The sequence below is a fragment of the Raphanus sativus genome, chromosome 5 (assembly GCF_000801105.2).
Source record: "Raphanus sativus cultivar WK10039 chromosome 5, ASM80110v3, whole genome shotgun sequence".
Taxonomy (NCBI): Eukaryota; Viridiplantae; Streptophyta; class Magnoliopsida; order Brassicales; family Brassicaceae; genus Raphanus; species Raphanus sativus.
The window spans coordinates 26,597,318-26,619,759 of record NC_079515.1 but is presented as its reverse complement, the minus strand read 5'-3'; the positions used below and the strand labels follow the sequence as shown (position 1 = coordinate 26,619,759).

General features: G+C 31.6%; 2 protein-coding genes and 1 pseudogene across 2 annotated transcripts; 1 reads left to right on the top strand and 2 right to left on the bottom strand.

Moving 5' to 3' along the window:
* Positions 1-4,989: 4,989 nt before the first annotated feature.
* On the top strand, positions 4,990-5,858 carry LOC130512562 (uncharacterized). Its single transcript, XM_057010669.1, has 2 exons — positions 4,990-5,578; positions 5,675-5,858. The coding sequence occupies exons 1-2, from the start codon at positions 5,275-5,277 to the stop codon at positions 5,710-5,712; spliced, it is 342 nt and encodes a 113-aa protein (XP_056866649.1). The 5' UTR covers positions 4,990-5,274; the 3' UTR covers positions 5,713-5,858.
* Positions 5,859-8,153: 2,295 nt separating this feature from the next.
* LOC108834999 (high mobility group B protein 4-like) lies at positions 8,154-9,114 on the bottom strand (annotated as a pseudogene).
* A 7,412-nt stretch (positions 9,115-16,526) lies between these two features.
* On the bottom strand, positions 16,527-19,436 carry LOC108855071 (ketol-acid reductoisomerase, chloroplastic). Its single transcript, XM_018628778.2, has 9 exons — positions 19,102-19,436; positions 18,920-19,012; positions 18,567-18,632; positions 18,322-18,462; positions 18,008-18,235; positions 17,801-17,918; positions 17,400-17,707; positions 17,146-17,301; positions 16,527-17,067 (listed from the first exon to the last, which is right to left on the bottom strand). The coding sequence occupies exons 1-9, from the start codon at positions 19,381-19,383 to the stop codon at positions 16,702-16,704; spliced, it is 1,758 nt and encodes a 585-aa protein (XP_018484280.1). The 5' UTR covers positions 19,384-19,436; the 3' UTR covers positions 16,527-16,701.
* Positions 19,437-22,442: the final 3,006 nt, after the last annotated feature.

Genomic DNA, 22,442 nt, shown 5'->3' with positions numbered 1-22,442 from the left:
TAGTAATCCGATTTGATCCAAACCAAAAAATATAGATATTTGTAACTTTATAAAGCAAAACAAATAAATTAATTAAACATCCATAACAAATAAAACAAATTACAAATAATATATATGATCTCATCTATTATATGCATATTCAAATATATTTAAAAATATATATATGTAAAATTATAAAATTATTTATGTAAATTTTACAATATTTTTATTTATTAGATTAATTATTTGAATTATTAGAGTTTCAAAATAAATATCTTTCATTTTAGTAATAAATTATTTTTAATTCATATTATTTTCAATTTTCAATTTATTATTTTTTTCTTTATATTGAATTAGATATTTGGACATTAATATTCGAATATGAATCGAATCAAATAATTGATTATACATTCAGGTTGGATACGAATACCTTTAAAAAAGTTTTATCTACCTCCAACCATAACTACACCTAAACTATGTTCGAACATCCTCAACATTGCAAGGATCGCAACTTTGAAGAAGGTGGCAACTGGCAGTGCAAGCAACACTTTTTCATCTCTAGAAATAGAGAAATAATTTGATCCACAACCATGCTTCGGTTACGGCTTCAACTGTGGCTCAGAATATCGACAAGGAAGTGAGAAACATTTTGACATCAAGAAGTCACCTGAATAAATTTCAAGGTCTGATGTCGCTATGGCTGAGATGGTGTTGGCCAAGCTTTGATTGTAAAGCTTTGCATCTTCCGTAAATCTTTTAAATCATTAGTGACATTAGTAGTTTAGCAGAAACAAATATACAGTGATTTATTAAAAAAACAAGGATAAACTATACAGCCAATATAAGAATTCACAGTTAAAACTATCTGACTGAATTTAATTAGTTTGGTTCACTGTTATAATATACTCCATGTCATAATGACCTTACTTACGGTTGATTATTTCTAAACGTTTTAACTATGTTATATAGTGAACGTTTAATGATTTCTTTTACGGAATCTCAAGCCACAAATACATGCCATGTCTCTCGTATTATGTTTTTCTTTTTTGAAACTTAGCTCTCGTATTATGTTAAGAAAATAATTTCGTTGAACTTCGTGTATCATCATAAGTATATAATACAAGAATCTCTCCGCTGTCATTACTTGAACATTTAGTTGGGGGTTTATGGTTGATGTAGTGAAAGCTTCTAGCATCTTCAACCATGCTTTATATTTTACTCTAATATTACAATAGTATTCTATTTTTCATTTTACAATAGAGTGAAAAATAGGATTACTCTAGATAAAGAGTAAAATCATCTTCAATGGTTCATTTGTTTTACATTCTAAAATAGTGTAATTCTATAATAGAATTTTGATATACTCAAATAGTATTATATTTTAGAGTAGAAAACATAATGATGAACAAAATAAAGCAATTTATTCTGTATATAGAATTTTTACTCTATTACAGAATAAAAATAGATTATCATTAAAACATTTTTACTCTAAACTTTATTTCAGAGTGGAAAATAGAACAGAGATGAAAATTGTATAATTTATTTATTTTTGTTCATCATTTTAATTTTCTTCTAAAATAAAGCACTGTTTGAATAAACTTAAAATCTATTATAAAGATACTATATTTTAGAGAAAAACAATATAGTAAATCATTGGAGATGGTCTAAGGTGGATGTTTATATTGTCGTGAAACTAAATAATATTTATTGTTCTCGTTTGCTCAAAGAACTTAATTTTTATCTAACTAAGAACTTGACATTCATTTATCTCAAATGAGAATTGCTGATAGAAACGCACACGTTGTGTATTAGTTTTCCTTTTTTTTTTGCCAAGAAATTGGGCATTGGATCTTAATCTCTTTCTAAGACCTAATCTCTTTCTAAGACCGGAATTAGTTTTTTACTAATATTAGGATTTTTTTGTGCCATATGCAGTGATAATAATTTTTAAAAAATTATAGCTATTTGTTAAATTTAAATTTAATATATATTTTAATAATACTTTTGAGATTTTAGTTTATCAGTATGAAGAATTAAAATATTTTTTTGTAATTTTTCTTTATTTGATTTAACAGTTTTATTTATATTTCAGATTTAGTTAAATTTTATTATAAATTAAACTTATTTATTTATTGATTTTATTTAAATTATATTAAAGTAATAAAAATAATTTACTAACTAATCTAACAACATTTACTAAACGAACAAATTTTATGGCGATTATATTAAAAATTAAGAATTTGAATATATTTTTACATCGAGTTAAAATACAACTTTAATTTTAATTATTTATGATAAAATTATAATTATCTGAAAAATATTTAAAACTTTTAAAATTGATGTGAAACCTTTTTATATTTATTGTTATGTGACTAATTAAAGTTTTAACTTAAGAATCTTACCGTAAGTAAACTTTATAAACTGTACATTTTTTTTTTGTAAAAGGCTTACTAAATATATATAAACTGTACATGTCATAATAAAATGAGAGTTACGTTATATTTTATACTAAATCATGTAATCATTTAAAAAAATAATGTGATGATAACACATGACAAATCATTTTTTTAAATAATGTCTGGTTGATTAACAACATGATATATAAAATTTTTCACTGGATATCAAATTAGGAATAACACAACGCTAGAATTTTCTGCTTAAACCATTAACCTACCACATCCGGTGGTAAAAGAAATGATATCTCTCTTCTACAAAGAAAGATGTCTGAACTTTGTGCATTGTATGTGATACAGTGATAGTATTGTGTCATCAAGAAACCCATCCTCATCGTTTTATATGATCGAGATTGATAATTGTATGTCTCTTCACTATCTAGTTATGCTCTTCTTCGTGTGATGTATGTAACTCTTGCATAGTTGCATGTACAATTCCAATACAGAAAAGTTGAGGATGAAATCTTCCTTTGCAACAAATGTATTCAGCAAATTAACCAGCTGCTAGCTCCAAATATTTTTTTGTAACCAGGCTAGCTCCAAATATTGGAAAATATTTTGAAATCTAACTTTATATAAAATGTTACAAAAGTGTTTTTTATGACACAATACTATCACATACAATGCTTTGTGAAAAAAACAGCAAATGAATATTATATTCTTTACACATTCACCCGAGAATAAAATAAAAAATAAAAAACAAAAAGCATAATTCCATACGTAGAAGAGAGCAAAAGAACAGAAACCAAAATCAGAAATCATGGAAAATAAAGCAAAAGAGAGGTGAAGGCTCATTTACTGATGCGTAGCTATTAGCTGGCATTCTTCAGAAAGAAAGCCTGCTAATCTCATTTTCTTTGGTTCTTTGAATAAATAGGAAAATATTTATTCATTTGTAACTTCATTGGTGTTCTAATCTTTTACCATTTACGTATGATATATTTATTATATAGTTCGTTATTATAGGCTAAAGCTGAATGTAAACTCCAGAACAACTAAAACAGAAAACTAATGTATAGATGATAGATCGCGAGTAGGGGCAAAAAGGTAAATAAACACGACGCTGGCCACGTGCAGAGAGTGACCATGCCAGCTGTTTCTTAACCTCTTTGCTACAGTTGCCAGCTAAGCACGCCGAATATATTAACGCCGTCTAATAAATTTAAACGGTGTATTCTCCGCTAACCGAATAAACAGAGAGCGGTCCCATATCTCCGCCAAACCAATATGGGCGACATACATTTCCCCATTACCGGACGGTCCGTGACATGAGTGGCTCCAAATCTCGGATCAATCAACCGGCCTTTCCTTCAACTTTGACCAGAACTAGAAGCTGATAAGTAGAAACACAAAGTACATATTCATAACCAAAAAATTGGTCCCCAAATAAAAATAATCATTGACCGATAGGCACCTTTCACAGGAAAATTGCTTATTCCTCTACGAACTAGTTGTTTCCGGCTTTTTCACACACAAACCTTTAAGCCATGCCAAAAACTACACGAACAACGAAAATATTTCTTATTCCCTTATAAACTAATTATTTCCAACTTTTTCACACACAAATTTTTAAACTTTTCCAAAAACCACATGAACTACGCTATTTCTTTAATTACATATACACAAACTATCAATTTTAAGCTAATTCCCCTAAAATTGTAAATTGTGTTATTTAAACATTAGCTTAGTTTATGACAGGTGGATAGCCGGTTTAATTTGGGTTGATAAAAAATGATAATACATCGTTTAGTTCTTTTTCTTTTCTTTTTGTCAACTGCTCTTCTTCTTCAAAAATCGTTTTACTCTTCATCATCAATTGAGAATAAAATTTATTATTTTGTAAAAGATTAAACGTTTTACATGATGCATAAGAAAGAAAGAGCAACAACATAGCGGATTGGTAAACTGTTGCTGCTGCTCTTATTTCTTTATGCATCATGTAAAACATTTAATCTTCTACAAAATAATAAATTTTATTCCCAATTGATGATGAAGAGTAAACGATTTTTGAAGAAGAAGAGCAGTTGACAAAAAGAAAAAGAAAAAGAACAAAATGATGTATTATCCTTTTTATCAACCCAAATTAAACCGGCTATCCACCTGTCATAAACTAAGTTAATGTTTAAATAACATAATTTACGATTTTAGGGAATTAGCTTAAAATTGATAGTTTGTGTATGTAGTTCAAAAAATAGTATAGTTCATGTGGTTTTGGCAAAGTTTAAAATTGTGTGTGTGAAAAAGTTGGAAATAATTAGTTCATAAAAGAATAAGCAATATTTTTCATTGTTCGAGTGGTTTTTGGCATGGCTTAAAAGTTCGTGTGTGAAAAAAGCCGGATACAACTAGTTCGTAGGGGAATAAGCCATTTTCCCCACCTTTCACATACTAATTATATATTTATAACGAATATTAAAACTCATTTATTGATTTTATTCATTGCATATAATAAATATATATATATATATATATATATATATATATATAGGGGAAATTTCATATATACACTTTGTTAAGTACCATTTTTCATATATACACTTAGAATGAAGACATTTTCAAAATACATAAATCATTAATAGACAAAAGACAAAAATAGCCCTATCAAAATTCTAACTTAATTACACACTTTCTCTCTCGGCATGCGATGAGATTGACGATGGTGATAGCGATGAGATCCAGTGACGACGGCTACGGCGACGAGATCGGCGGCGACGAGATCGAGACGACGGCGACGAGATCGAGCCAGGGAAATTAGATCGATTGTATCCTCTCTCATGAAGCAAACTGAGCGACTACGGCGACGATCGACATAACCAATGACTCGTCGATAGTTGGACTGGCGATGCAGATTCCATCTTCAGGAGTTGTTGTTGGGAAGAGCAGAATCAAGAGCACTCCTGGATCTGGCGAGGCTCTCTTGAGGGGTCAGGTCAAGAATCTGTTGCAGAAGGTTGAAGAAGAAGAAGCACATCTTATTAAAAAGATATCAGTTGAATCTCGTCCCTTCATCCATCTCGCTACTTCTCCCATGGGACTCCTCGCTCCGACTCCGGCCAACACCCCCACAAGTTATCGATGGAGTGCAGATTGTGATCACATATCCCGTTGTTTCAGGACAGCTCAGAGCAGCAGCAGCATCATCTCAGGTAAGCCTAGATTTTGTGTGTGTATAGATTTCAATAGTATCGAGATGATTGTGATCAAAGGCTAAGTAGAAGATGTTTTTCTTTTTGGCATTCCAGGTGGAGGAGAGGGAAATGTTTGTGGAGAAAGACGATAGCTTGGACATCATTCTCTTATAGTTTTTTTATAAGGCCTTATAAAAAGGCATAATTGAGCATTGAGATGATTGAGCATTGAGAGATACTTGGGGTCTCTGTTGATGTTGTGAGTTGCTATCATTTTGTCTGTCAGATACCTAGGCCATTGTCACAGTTGGATTAGTAGAAAGTTCTTGCTACGCCAAGACGCAAGTTGCAACAGGCGAATACTGTGGGTTGAGATGGTCAAGAGAACCAGATGAGGTGGAAGTAGTTATGAGTGGAATCTCGAAGCTACTGGTCTCTCAGTTCATTAACCTTCAGTCTGGTTCTCAGAATAAAACTATTGATGTATGTTTATAAAGGTTTATAAAACCAATCATATAGATATATGAAAACGTTTCGTATATAAATCATTTATAAGAGTTTTATAAAACCATTTATGAACCATCTATAAATTGTATAAGAGCTTATAAAACCTCGTATCAACCAAGTTTATAAAACACATATAAATATTTATATAACTATAGTTCTGAAAAGAGTTGTTTGGAGGGGTATGAGCAAGAGATTCTCCATTCTTTACAATGGAAAATAGCTGAAGAACAGCAAAAACTCTAGCAGTAGCAGCGGTCTATCATCCAATGACTCCAGCAGGCCTGCTACTTCCAAGGCTTCAAGCCGGGACAATTTTTGCTGTCTCTCAAGGGAAGACGTGATCCACTTCCTTATAATGGTTTATAAAACAATTAATAAGACTTTATAAGAATTTATAAAATTAATCTATAAGGCTTTCTAAATAAATTATTAACATACACTTCATTTATAAGAGTTTATTAAATTCAGTCTATAAGGCTTTACAAGGATTATAAATAATTTATAAAGGTTTATAAATCATTTTTAAAGATTTAGAAATCATTTATAAACCCTTATATATCAATAGTATATATATATTCCTATAAATGATTTATAAACCTTTATAAAATCATTTTTAAAGTACAACTCGACGGTTTATAAGTCTTTATAAAAAGTTTTAAAACAAGAGTTGACGACTTATAAGTCTTTATAAACAGTTTTAAAACTAGAGTTGACGATTTATAAGTCTTTATAAAAAAAGTTTTTAAACAAGAGTTGATCGCACATATCTATAAGAACATATAAATGTGTGTAACTTGAGAATTCTTGTCAGGGCTGCCAGAAAGAATGAGTATAAGCAACTCAAAAATAATTTATGAAAGTTTTAAACTGATTTATAAGAGTTTATAAATTGTTTTTATGAATTTTTTGTCAACTGAATGATAATTGTTTATGAAGTAATTTATAAAGGTTTATAAACTGATTTATTATGGCTTATAAGCTGATTTTCACAGCTATAGCCCTGCAAAATATTCAAACTCCATACTTAGACATTAAATTTTTGTTTACTTTCGGTGGAAAAGCAAAAGCACGGTATCTATCAGTTGAACACCAAGAACATGCACTTCTATTACTTCCTGCTAGCATTAAATAAATGAATACATGTCAGAAAAGAGCACAAAATATCAAACTGAAGTCATGCCGCAATTAGCACAACATACCAATCTAATTCCAACCAAGTCTCTTGCAACCACAATGTATTATTAGAATTGCATAGGTTTATCAATCAATAAAAGAGTCTATAATCATTTAAAAAACCTTATAAAATAATTTATAATGGTTTGTATAATAATTTGTAAGAATTTATAAAGGTATGTAAATAATTTATAAGGGTTTATAAAAATAATTAATAAAGTTTATATACCATTATAAATGATTATATAACAATTTATAAAGGCATTGACATAGTCAAAATAACAAGAAGAAAAGTATAATAATGCTTTATGATAGTCACGATTATGAATGAAGAGGAAAAAGTTACATGAAAACAGGATGCAAAAACAATTTCATAATATAAAGGTATATAAATTAATTTCTAATAAACTGATTTGATTAATCGAGAGGTAACTCTGTTAAACATAGAGGAGAGTACACATTTGATTTAGCAGAGGTTGATATCAACTCGAGGAAGAAACTCTCGTGGTTGCATTTAACTCTTTGTTAACGCCTTTGGTAGTGTGACGTGAGGTTGTTGCCTCTGATTTACTGCCTTTCGCCATCATCTTCTTCCTCTTCTTCTACATAGAACGACCCTGTCAACCTGATGACCTCAGTTCCTTCACCTACCGAACTCATCGCAATGTACTCTTCTGTGTTCGTTGAAACGTGCGTTTTTTTCACCATCCCCATCTGTGTCATTTGCACAGAAACAGAAACATAAACATATGGAGATGAGATCAAACAAAATAATAAAAACATGAAACTCAATATTTAGTTTGGATTTGAGGAGTACTACCTTCATCATCTTGATCCATTGGATCTACTTCATCCTCCTCCTAAGACGAGCTCCAGCCACCAGAACCAGACCCCAGGTTTAGTATGGTACTAGACAAGGCAGCCGCTGGCTGGTTGAGAACGATTCTCAGTTCTGCCGCACGTTGCATATCATGAAATTGGATTCATCATCTTCACCTCTATTGGTTCCACTAGACTAAAACACACAGTAACACCATTATAACACCAAACACACACACTCTTGGACGTGAAAAGCTTATAATACCAGTTTCATGTTGTACTGTTGCATTCTCTTGGCATACTCACTCTTCCTGCTCTCTGCCTTGGAAGCGTAAAGTGCTTTCTCCTGATTCAACAGGAGTTTTTTTCAGAGTTATAATAAATCCATGAGAACCAAATCAAGAAACTTTCAATGGCGAATACTCACTTCCTCAGTCATTGACTTCCATTTAGCTCCAGCAGCCTTACCAACCTGAGAGATAATAAGATTATTAGTTTACAGATCTGAAAATGTGTAAACTCTAGGGGAGATATACTTAGGGCAGCGACGGACTTGGTATTAGGGTTCACCTAGTTGAACTCCCGTCGGAAATCATCACTGTGGCGTAAGTTTCGTTAATCAGTTCAAAATTGAAAAAAGCAGTGAAGAAGAGAAGTTCGCTTGGAGGTCTCTTCGGTTTGTTTGGGTCCTTCATCGTCGTCTTCGTCTTCCTCTTCCTTCCTCTGATTTTGAGTCTGGAGAAATCGAAATTAAAATAAATGTGAGAGAAGTTCTGCAGAACTTAGATTTAGAGAAGGAAAACCTCTGATCGGTGCTTGTCGCTTCGAATTTGGTTTGACCACCTTTCATCTTGAGTTTTGAGTCAGGGTAGAGAATAGGGTGACTCGGGCTGAGTCGGTAGGAGCGAGTTGTTTACCTTGGAGGCGTTCGAGTTGGAGAAGACGACGTGTTTCCTATTTCTTTGATTAGTTAGGGTAGAATAGTCTTTTTCCTATAAATATTTTAATGGTAAAGTTGGTTAAGGTATAAATGAAATAGGGTACAAAGAAAGTGGTATTTTTGGCAATTTCCATATATATATATATATATATATATGAAAACATTTTTTGGCGCTGGAAGTGTAGAAACTTAAAACATATGGAACTCCTATCTTTGATAAAAAAAAGGAACTCCTTTCATTTTTTAGGAACAACATTAAACCATTTTCTTAAAAAATTACAAAATCATAAAAGAGATTATAGGTGTCTTGCAGTTACCACACCATAAACAGAAAATAGTCATAAATGAGATTCTAAAACAGAAGAGATGATTAATTCCATGTCACGATGTGGCCAAATCATTTTTTCTGTAAAAAGGACTAAACAAATTATCAAATAGTATTGGTGTTGGCCGCAATTTATGACCCAATCAAAATCGATTAAAGTGGGAATGATGAGTAAAATGGTAATTATTAAGAGCAGTTAGAAGGTAATTATGGTTTATCTTCTTAGACCATCGTCCTCGGTGATTACTGATTAGAATAACAAAAAGAAAGTTGTATTTAAAGAATACAAAGGAGAAAAACAAGGAAAAGAACGAGAAAATATCCTTTTCCTCCCGTTGGGGAACATACTTTATACATAATTAATTTTATTTATAAGAAAATTAGTTAAAAACTTAAATAGTGCTCGTAATTTCTCAAGGCATGGCCTTAATAGTTGTTGGTGGTGTGCTGGAGGAACAAGGACCCGCATCTATAGGTATTATAAAAATCGAACATGACATCTTCTCAATTGTTATCCAATCAGAATTTCACGACCCAAAACTAGTGGTGAGCGTTCAAGTACCATTCATATTCTGTTTAGTTTTTTAGCAACTTGGTTTTATTCATGTTTATGATTTTCTGTGTTAAAGACTTTAGTTTCATTCATATACTTATAAATATTAGTTCGGCTTCGGTTTAGATACATATAATTGTTTTAAACTATTATTAAAATTTTAAATTCATACATACTTTAAATTTTTCAAATTCTAAAAAAATATTGTACACATAAATTTTTGAATAAATTATACCGAAATAATTAAATTTAACATATAGATTAGTCTGGATTGAATATTTATTAGATAATCTATAGAAATTTTAAATATTTGATGTTTAAATATTGTTTAGCTATTTTATATATTTAATTTTGACTATTTATATTAAAAATAACGTATATATTTGGATATTTTTAATATTAAATGTAAAAATAATTAATATATTTAAGAATATAAATATGATTAGATGTATTGGATATCCCAAATATTTTGGTTTGGGTTGAATTTTTGGTTACTTAGATAGCAAAGTTTAAATCATTCGGATATTATCCAATTTCAATTTAGATTCAATATTAAATTTTATATCAGATTTGGTTTGTTTTTCGGATTCCGGATTTATGCCTAAATCTTATCCAAACAACAAAATAGCAAAAACTTATACAATAAAAAGTAAAAACATACAAGAAGTTCGTTAACCATTATGAAAACACCAAAACTTATAGAAAATATAATTCTATATACACCAAAACGCAAGTAGTCTATGTGAGTATTTATATCTCCAAAAATCTATCAAAAACTGAAGAACTTAGCTCTAGAAAAATGAAGAACTCTCACACTATCTTAAACATCTCGCCATCTCGGATATATACGACGATTATTTTGTTGTGTATGTTTCTTTTATTCACTAGAATATTTCACCAAATGACGACGGTTGTATTAAAAAAAAATACTCATATATAGACTGATTCTTCGATCTCAATTTTATTAATATCGAGCTGGAGATTTCCTTTTAAATGAAGGATCCATCTACTTGCTTACAGGATTAGTTAGACGTCACAACGATCTAGGCACCTAACAGAAAAACATATGTATAGTTCCAGCAATTATTTATGCAAGTATATCAGATATGTAGTATTCTGATTTGGTCTAACGGTATATGTAATTAACAGAGTAAATAAACAAAATGATTCTTGATAGTACATATAACGACAAAGAAACCACGTATGTTGTATTATCTCTTTAAATAGTTTTCTTCTAATTAACGACAAACAAGCTTAGCTATATGGTGCCATTAGAGTATCCAATGTTTCATAATGCATATTTTAGTTGAATAACGAAATCATGTCACTGCAAATACAGCAAGTAAGAATATATGTAGATCGCATTAATTACCACCCAACTCGCATTTGTTATTATATAAATAAAAAGGTTGCACGTTTAATCGACACTGCTAAACAAAAGTAGTTATAACCGGGTCTCGTGGTCTGGTGGTAAAGAAATCTCGGCTGAGGTGTCTGCCATCACGAGTTCGAATCCCGGTCACAACGGATTTAACATGGTTTCTGTTTGATCTTCAGAACCTTTCTCACATGTTCCGGTTGGACACGGTGGGATAGTCGGACTAAGTGAAAGGTCTGGATACCTAGATTATCAAAAAAAAAAAACTAGTTATCTATATTATCTGATTTTTAACTAATACACTAGATTTTGACCCGCCGACCGGACGAGTATTTATTTTATGTTTTATGTTCTTTATATTGGATATGTATTTAATTTATAATATTTAAACATAAATTTAAATTGACAATTAATCTTTTGCAATTATAATAAAAATTAAAATAAAAGTTTAATAAAAGATTCTGATATAAATTTTAAATTTTCAAACAAAAATAATATAGTAGTTGGTTATTTTTTTAATTCCAAAATCTTAGCATCCCTTAAAACAAATAAAATAAATTTATAAATACATAAAATATATAAACATATTTGGAAATATAATTTCTATTAAAATAAATTTGTTAAAGAAAAATAATATTGCGTTGTTGTTGTTTATTTCTATAACTTGACCCATGACTGTATAATTTTTTTTCAGCATAAATATTTTTTTTCACTTTAAAATTTTTCTTTGTGCTAATGGTATATTATATATATATATATATACAAATATATATATATAATATATATGTATATTTTAAATTAAAATGTATTACATAGTTTTTGATATAACATTTTAAAAAATATCAATTTTATTTATTACTTTGAATAATTATACTTTGTGATTTTAATTGTCTCTTATATCATAATGTATCATATAAAAATACAATATTTATAACTAATTTGACTTATATTATGAAAGAACTATACTATTAATTTATGAATAAAAATCTATATTACTAAAGTGAAATTTCTTTTCCTACAGATCTTTTTAAGAAATTTTTTTTAAATGATTTGTAAATATAGATTCTTAAATCATTACTTTGAGAAAATAATAAAAACAATAAAAACAAACATGAAAATGATGATGGTAACTTGGGCCGGGTGATTTTGAAAAATTATAACTTTGACCATAATAAGATAGATGATTAATAAATGGTTTATTAGGCTAACGTTATGATATGTGCACCTATTATCATTTTGACAATAATAAAATACATGAATATTAAGAGCAATACAAAATAAGGAATGTCTATTTTTTAGGAAAGTCGTTTTTTTTAAACTTAATTGTTGCCAAATATTTTTTGGTTTAAAATATGATTTAGGAAATCATTTAATAAATTAGGAAAGACATGAATTGCTTAAATGTAGGATTGTTAAATATTTCAATAGCATAGACTTATAAATAAATAGTAAATCTTAGGGTTATTTTATATTTGTATTTCAGTTTTAATAGATTAGATTTACTTTTTGATGCACACAGTTACAAGTATGCCAAACTGAAGACTAAAAGCATGTTTTAGAGTTGTTAAGATATGTTTATCAAATTGAAATGATTTTTGATGCATGTAGAAACTAAAAGACCTCTTTTCTTAATCAATAGAGTTAACTGCAATTGGATCCTGTTATTTTTCCGTATGATAATAAAACATTGTATGTGTTAAAAAAAACATTGTATATATTTGAGTATTAGTTATTGTAGGTCTGTTCGTCAAAATACCAATATATGAATAACTAGTGTTCATATCCTTTGTGGTAAAATTTATAACAAGGTACTAGATCATGACCCGCTCGACTGAGCGGGAATTAATTTTTTTTTATCTTTATTTGTACTAAATGTTATACATGATTGCAATGTATATTAATATAAAATTTTGTTAAATAACAATGTGTACTAATGTGTTTAAATAAGCAATGTGTTTAATTACTAAATTTGATTTTTAAATTTTATGATAACATAAAGTAGAATTTTTATATATATTATTTAAAATATATAATGCTACATATTTTGTATTTTCAATATTTTATCATACAAAACTTACATTGGGGTATTATATATATGAAAATATGTGCAACATAATATATTTATATATTATATAAACATATCTACGATTTTCGTAAAGACCATGCGCACCCGCACAAGTTTTATTTTTAAAATGTATTCTATATTTTTAGCTTTATGTAGTATCGAGTTTGTATAATTCAATTTTATGTTTAAAGAACAATATCAAAACTGTCTTTCGTATGTAAAAATAACACTTTACAAGCGCGAATTGTGTCTTTTTATTGTAATACAAAATTTGATATACAACTTATGTTTTTTTGTACGTTACGAAGTTTAATTTTTTAAATAATTATTACATAATTTCAATGTGAATTTTATCTCTGAGATCTATTACATTTTGTGTGTAATGGTTCAAAGCATTTTTGATATATATTATATTTTAGTTTGGTTTGTTTTTAGTATTATTGTATATGTATAATACTATACAATATTACTATATTCTATACAATATATAAAGCTATGTGTTATTTGTTTTAGAAAGTAGATTAGGCCCAACGTAGTTAAAGAGTAGTCATATCTTTATGTATTTATGTATGTGTCTATGACTTATCTACTTAATGTTATTCGTACTAATAAAATCAATATGGCTAATGAAAGTATACTGATCAATTTAAAATGAATTGTATAGGGTAATTTTAGTACTATTAATATTTTTAGTATTTTTAATATCTATTTTATTTAAATCGACATGTAATAAATGTGAAAACCATGTATGGAATATGGACAAATAGAGGAACTGTATTTAAGGAAATACATCAATGCAAAGTTAGACTACGATACATATTATATATAAGGAATAAGACATTTAATTTAAATATATGAGGTCCACCTTTAAAATCCACCTAGAAGAAGTTGTAATGTTTCTGATTTAATAAGATAGATAATACAATTAGTATTTTGTCAGTATACATTTAACAATAACGGAAATGAGAAAGAGAAATATGCAAGTAGGCTTATTTATATATAGGATATAATAAATACAATTATATAGTTATATTAGTAATTAAAACCGTTAATCAAACTAACAAGATTATTGAAATGACCCTTATTGGTCGCCACCTTAGGTTTTATATGCTCGAGCATGTGAGCATATGCTCACAAGCTGTGAATTCTCTCCTTTATCATCATCAATAAACATCATTAGTTAAGGAGTTTATTCAAATTGTTCTTTTTTGGTTTCTTATAATCATGAACGAGGAAAAAGTTGAAGAGCTTTTCGTATACTATGCACGATATGTGTGCTGTTTGTTTAACATTTCACATGCTGGTGTATCGAATTTAAAATATATTTTATTTTTAATCGAATAAGTTTGATAATAACTCATAACTCAAGTTAAGTTAATTTCTGATTATATACATGCTGTTTCCACGCTATTCCATAGTTTACTTCATCAGGCAGTAGAAAATAGTTAAAAACTTATAAATGAAGTTCGAGAATCTTTCAACCTAAACAAGTATCAAAAACATCTGAAAAACATCTTAAGAGTGTCTCACGTTGTTTTCTTTTCTTCTTCTTTTGTAAATTTGTTTTGTTGATGAAAATTATCAACATGTATAAGGTTACTTGTATATGCTGAAAATGATTAATCTAGACATCAAGGTTGAAATGGTATTACTATTAACAAAAATAATTATAAGGCATTGGTGTCAAATCAAGATCATATATGATTCTTGACACTAAACACCAAGATCATTTTGTCTTTGTAACAAACTAAAATAAACAAAATGAAAGGGTAATGATCTCTTCATGGGATTCCACTAATTACTCATTAAACCTATTTCTTCAAAATTAACTAAATGTATCATAATAATTGATAACCATTCATTTAAAGTGTCAAATGCGCTAAAGGACATAATTTTTGGTTACTCAGTTAGCATATGTCACGGAGACTGGAGAGATGCATACTATAAAGCTTTAACCCCAAACATTGGTTTAGATTTATCTGTCCTACAAAATATTGAAATTAAGCAATAACTGGATCAAATTAAAACCTAGATTCAATATATTGTAATGTAGTATTTTCTCTGTAGTTGGTTACATATAAGACACGAATACTTATCCGTTGGACACTTGGTTTAAGAACTATGGAAAGCAAGTAAGATAAAGTTTGTTTTTAGTGTTTTTAAGGGATAAATGAACATGAAGTGTGGGGAAAGAAGTATACAATATGATTGGCTACACATGTTGGTATTCTCTTTTTCTACTTCTTGAGCCACACTATCATATGATTGGGGAAATTTCTATTTATCTATTTTGATTCTTTTCTCTCTTTGTTTTCACAAGCTTTATGGATTTTTATATCTTATTTAAAAAAAAAAGAAAAAAAGAGGAGGGAAAGGGAAAAAGACTTGACATATCATGAAAATGTGCAGAGGGAGAGCACATGTCATTACATGTGATTCTAATAATTTAGATTCTTCATTTCACAGTAAAAGAGAGACAAAAGCATTGTGCTCTGCCAAGTTCTATCTTTAAATTTGAATAGAAAAGCACAAATTATTTCTGATTGCAACAATAGATATATATAATATAAATTGGAAATAAATGACATATATATACATATATTATGTTAATTCTAATCCAGTATAATTGGTTTATAAACCTTATAAAAAATTTATATTTGTAAAATACTTTTTATCAGTTGAGTTATAGACATCATAAATTAATATTTTTATAATTTTTTTTGTAAAACTGATAAATTGATTTTTGTAAAGGAAAAATTGCATAAATAGATTTTTTTGTCACAAAAAAGCATCAGAGAGCAAAATTTCCAAAATAACATTTATTAATCAATAAAAATAAAGTAAGCATACATCCTAAACCTTTACTCTATCTCATCCCATAAGTACTAAAATTTAAACTCGTCACTAAACCATAAACCTAATATATAATATCTTTGTTTTTTACTCTTTAATAAATGGTATTTAAAGATTTTCTCCCTTGTGTTGTTTTTTCAACAAAAACTTATTAGTGTAATTTGATGGTATTTCTCTTTTATAAATGAACAACAACCAATTTATTCTTAATAAGTCTTCGGACTAAAAGATACATTTTCTGAAAAACAGAATCCAAATCGATGTCATGTCGCCAGAATAATATACCTAAATATAGTAATTTATTTCGCCTTAAACTCTTTAAGGAGTATGACAAGATTTAACCAAAGCAGAGAGAAAATAAGAGAACATTCTATTAATGGAAAGTCCAAAGAGACAAAGAGACATCATTATTCAAACCGGCCAAAACGAAACACTCACGCCTAAACCTTCCAAAACCCATTTGTCTATTTCTTTTTTTTTTCAAAAACCGTTACATCAAAAGAAACTGATAATCATTCAACCCTTCACTCAGTTAGACTGACGCAGCTCAGGTCGAACAAAATCCGCATCTTCAGGCACAGAGATATCAACGGTAGGCCTGAGCTGTGCACAGACCTCGATAGCACCATGGACAGGATCAGCAAAGAAGTTGCTGATCAAGTCTTTGTTGATTGGTGAACCATTGTCCACAGCTACCAGAGCTTGTTGGGTCAGGTTGTAGTCGAACCTCGGTGCCCATTTCCTCGATCCCAATCTTGCTGTGGTCGAGCAGTTGTCCACCATGAAAGACACTCCTCTAGCATGCATAAAAGGGTTGAGAGAATCAACAGATTCAATCACACTCTCATTGATGATCTCCGAGTATGAGTGACCCTTCTTCCTCAATATCTCTATCTACATAAGATCACCAAGATTTAGAACATAAAACTAAACCGAATATAAACAAAAAAAAGGACATACATACAAACAAACCTGAGCCATCATAAGGGCGACGTAAACTCCAGCGGTGAAGGGATACAACGGACCCAAGTCACCAGCTGGTCTGGACTTCCTGACACGTTCACCTACCTTCCACATTCTTGTCTGATCGATCTTTCCCATTGGGAATGCAGGCAAGCCCTCCTTATCCTGTTACAAGCAAGAACAAGCCATCAAAATTGGCTGCACAAGGAACTGTGTTTTTGAGTAAATGTAAGAAACAAAACGTTTAAAAGAGGAGTGATTACATAGAAGCGACGCCCAGCTAAGACAACACTTCGGATTTCACTGCCAGCTGCTACATCCTCGTAACATTCATAGAGAATCTCCATGCAAGGGTAGAATGATGCACTGTATGCAGTCTCGAAATCCTTTTTGCCTTCTTCAGACAAGGAGTTGTAGACAGCCAACATTCCCTGGGTAGAGATAGTTCTTGATATTGTTCCTGTGATGCACTCTACTGTGTTCTTGTAAGCCAAGTCTTCACTCATTCCATTTTCGGTGTACCTTCTAAAGAGAGACTCCACGATTCCGTGAACCGCACCGAGCAAAATACCTATTAACAAACAAGAAGAAGTTAGGTTTTAAAGCATAGGATTGAGCTATAGAAAAGAGAGAGAGTTTATAAGTTAAGGTCCCTCCCGCTCACCTCTTTCTCCAAAGATGTCACTCTTGTACTCTTGCTCAAGAGTAGTAGCAAAAGTAAAAGGAGAACCAAGTGCTACTGACCATCCCAAAGCAACATCCGCAGCTCTACCGTCAACATCCTGCAAAAAAAGAAAAAAAGAGAAATTGTATCAACAGCTGAAAGAATGAAGACAGGAAGGTATAACAGCTTTAGCTTTATATAGAGAACCTGGTGGACAGCAAAACTGGCGTTGATTCCAGCACCGTTGATTTCTTTGCCTTGAACATAAAGCCTCCTAACGGATGGACCCATTCCCTTAGGGCAAACAGCTACCACGCTGATGTTCTTTGGGAAATCAAGTCCCATCGACTGTAAATGCCCTAGTAGAAACCCGTGTGACAAACCTAGAATGCTGTTTGGCTTCATGTGAGAGAATATTTTCTCATAGTTATCAGCCTGCAAAAAAACAAGATCCATTAGAAAAAAAAATCAAATGTAAATACCTAAGGAGCAACATAACCAAGACTCAGAAATGCACAAACCTGAGCAGCATCAGAGATCAAAAGCAATACAAGATCACTGCCAGAAATGGTATCCCATATATCACCCAAAGTACCACTCTCTTCGGTGAAGCCAACAGCACGTGCCTCCTCAAACGATTTAGAGCCCTTTCTAAGCCCAATCTACATATTTTCATCCGAGAATTAATAAAAAAAAAAGAAACAAGTCAGGACATAGCCTTCAAGTAACAGCCAGAAAGCAAAGACAAAAAAAGAAAGGTATTTACCTTAACAACAATGTCAGAGTTAGCCTCCACAAGTGAATCCCTTAAATTCTGAGCTTGAGCAGGTCCCTGCAAACATTTTATTGAATATTTAGCACTACAAACAATCTATTTCATTTTGCTCAATTCATACTCAACAATATCAAAACCAGTGTAAATGAAAACACTTGGACCTATTTCATTAACATAACATAATTAAAAAAATCCATCTCCACAGTAAACAAAGGTCATAGCTAAGTTTCAAGCAATTTGAACAAAACATTAAAAAAACCGTCAAGTTGTTAGCTTTGCTTCTTAAGTAACGAACCCTAAACCAGAAACGTGTTGACTAAGCAAAAGCACAAACATTTTTATACCTGAGAACCCCAGCCAATGACACCAATCTGCTTAATCCCTTTGAAGGCATCAGGAAGATGCTTGAACAAGTCCCTTCCTCCTCTCACAATGTACTAAACAAACAAACACATTCACATCAGAGCAACATTCACAAAAGAGCAGACTTTTATTAGAAAGAGTTGATGAGAAAAGGAGAAGAAACCTCATCGTGGCCAGCGAGAGAGACTTTCTCCTTCTTGAACACAGAGGTCTCGAAATCGAGAGAAACAGGGGCTCTGACCGCAGAAGACGCAACCATTCTAGCTGAGAGGGAAGACCCGGTGCCATTTCCAGGGACGGTGGCAGATAGAGACCTCAGAGACTTTGAAGTAGAGGAGACGAAACTGATGTTGGGCGGAGCAAAGGTTGTGGCTTTCGATGACCTAAGGGTTTTAGAGGATGGGCGTGAGAGGGTAGGAGCGATCGAGGAAGTTGCAGCCGCCATCTGTTTTCTTCAGTGGTGTGGCAAAAACGTCTGCGAGGAGGATCAGATTAATAAAGGGACCACAGACGCTGACACGAACACTCAGTTACCATATTAATCACACACAAAAAAAAACAAATTTGTCTATAATGGGCCTAGGCCCATTACTGAAGAGAGTTTGTTTCTTTTCTTTTCTAATTAGGCTTTATAAGAATGATAGACAAATTTGTGTTTTGTCCAACGCGAGTCTCACTAACCAGTTCCTGAAGTTAGGGGTTGACTGGTTTTCCCGCTACCACCCGCAAACGCAGCTTTTCCGGTTTATAGCGGTTATTGGTGTTTCGAAACAATCACAGAAAACGTTACAAACCGCTTCAAACCGCTCCGAACCTCCTAAAATCAAAAGCTGGTTCCAGCTAGCGTTTGCGGTTGCGGGCGTTGCGGGAAGGTAAATTTTTTTTCTTAAAAAACAGAATAAATAAAAATCATACTAAAAATATCCAATAAAAATTTTCAATTGAAATAATAGAAATTGTAAAATGTACTCATATTATATTTCAATTTATATTTTAAAAATTCAAAACTAAAATATTTTCTATAAATTTTTAAAATTGAATAATATGATTTTATAAATATAAATTTTATATTTATCATATTATTATGATTTTTTATATTTTTATAATTACATAAAATGTAAATATTGTTAAATTATTATTTAACAGATGTTGCGTTTGGTAGTTTACCAGTCATAAGAGTTCCGCAAACGCAACAATTTCTAACAACTGTACCAGTCGTACAAATCTCTAGAAAACGCTTAAAACCGTAACCACCCGCACCCGCAAACTCCCGCAACCGCAACCGCAACCGCTGCGGTTACACCAGTCAGGCCCTTAGTAAGAAAATGCTAGCTTGTCCCTTAATTTGTATCTACATATTCATTTGTTTCTAGTTACATTTTCTTTTCATCAACTCAATTTGGCTTCTTAGGCCAATGATACATCTGAGTTCACCACATCCTGTAGAAGCCGCAGTCGACATGCTTTTATTGGACTCGGGTTGCAGGAGAGAGCTGAAGCATATGACTTCCAAGCAGCGTTACATGCCCACATGAAGTAACATCCCACTTCCAAAATCTCCTAGTGTGTGTTCTTTGACATCTCTGATTCTCATCTCCTGTCTTTCTCTTTGCTAAAGGTATTTGAACAAGAAGAAAACAGCGGAAGAAATGGAACAACACTTTCAAAACACTTCATCTGTCGATTACAGCTTAAAAGGATGGAGAAACCATTGTTCTTCAACTAAAAAATGTAAAATTTGAAGTCATTGCTTTGTACATTTTCATGTTCTGTTTCTTGTTTTTTTTCTCACATTGAAATGATCGAAACAGTTTTACAAAAAAAAAATGATCATTAGACCAAAAAATGATTGAAACAGAGCAGTGATAAAAGAGACAAAGTCCAAGTTGGTAGAGAAGAGTCTTACCAATCTCACATTGGAGGACAAGGAAAAGTCTATAGAAACCACCCATTCCATTAACCATACAGAAAGCATCGTTTTGTAAGTAATGTGATTGTTTGCTACTGTGAGTGAGAGAGACCACCTTCTGTACACTTGCAAAACTCAACACTTTCTCTGAAGTTGTTCCCTTTCATTTAACATGCACAAGCTTAATTGGATTTGATTTTTAAACCGTAAACCGGCTGATTCAATCACAAGATCATGGTTTGACTATTTACTTGGTTATAATCAGACCTGAATATTAAACATGTTTTGACTCTTGATCACCAAAAGGAATATTACACTGCATTTTTTTAGCGAAGGTGTTGTTGAGCACTCGTTCACTTTTCTCAAGTTTCTTTTTCTGTTACCAGTAGAACTAGAAACCCATTAACTCTCAATTTACATTGGTTAATAACAATTTTTGTCTCTTCTCCATTAATTGATTTAAAAGAAAAAGAAAAAACTGGTATACTTTCTTCAAAATTTCAGCGCCAAAACCAAATTCCTTTGAAAGTTTTGATTACCTCCATTCAGAAAAGCAACAAAAATATAATATTAAAACAAATATAAAATTTTTTTTTTTTGGGTCCAAAGGTAATAGTTTTTTTTTTCCGCTCTTATACGATTTGATCCTTCATTGATTGATTATTTTTTTCCCCATCTATCAGCGTGAGAATTTTTTTTTTTTTTTTGATAAAAGATTTTCAAATTAAAAGCAAGAAAGCAAATGTTTACAGGCTAATGCCAGTGGGCCAAGCGGCCCAAACCCAGATTATAGGAGAACATTATAGAGGCCAATCTCAAACTATAGTCAAAAGAGGAAAAGGAAGATGAGCGATCGTTATCACCGATGTAGGGGAGCAGAGGAGAACCATATCTGCAGAAGGGATGAGGCTTGTGTCGGTTGAGTAAACCGAAGAGAGGCAATCCTTCGTCTGATGGTGTGGTCAATCTCAGAGTAGATGGAGGAAGGCGATCGGAAGCTTTGACGATGTAGTCTGTTATTTCTCTCAGTCCAGATTGTGTAGATACATCCTTGCCAGGCCAGGAGTAGGAGCTTTCTGTGTTGCTTTGATCCCCTGAAGATTTGCAACTGATTTAGTGTTGGTTCCCAGTGACGAGTAGGCGTGAGACCACATCGACGCGCTAGAGGCGACCAGATAGCCCAAGAGAAATCACAATCAAAGTAGAGATGAGAGCGAGATTCGGCAGACATGTTACACAGGAGACATCGACTATCTGTTTGGAGGCCCCATTTGATCATGCGATCCCGAGTTGGAGACCGATCAAGCACCATCAACCAAGTTCTAACCTTGTGCTTTGGGATTCCACTTCCAAACCACACAGATTTATGCCATGGGACAACTGGTGAAGCATCCCTCAGCAAGTCATATATCAGGCGAGTCGAGTAGGTAAGCTTCGATACACCTTCTGGCGACCATTCTAACCTGTCAGCAGATAGCGTTAGGTGGAGCGAGGAGAGATAAGTGTAAATGTAAACCTGTTTTTCTGATCTTGCAGGTGGCAGAACCCAGTGGTCAGATTCCCATAGTTCAGCCAGAGTCATGTTGGAGGGAATC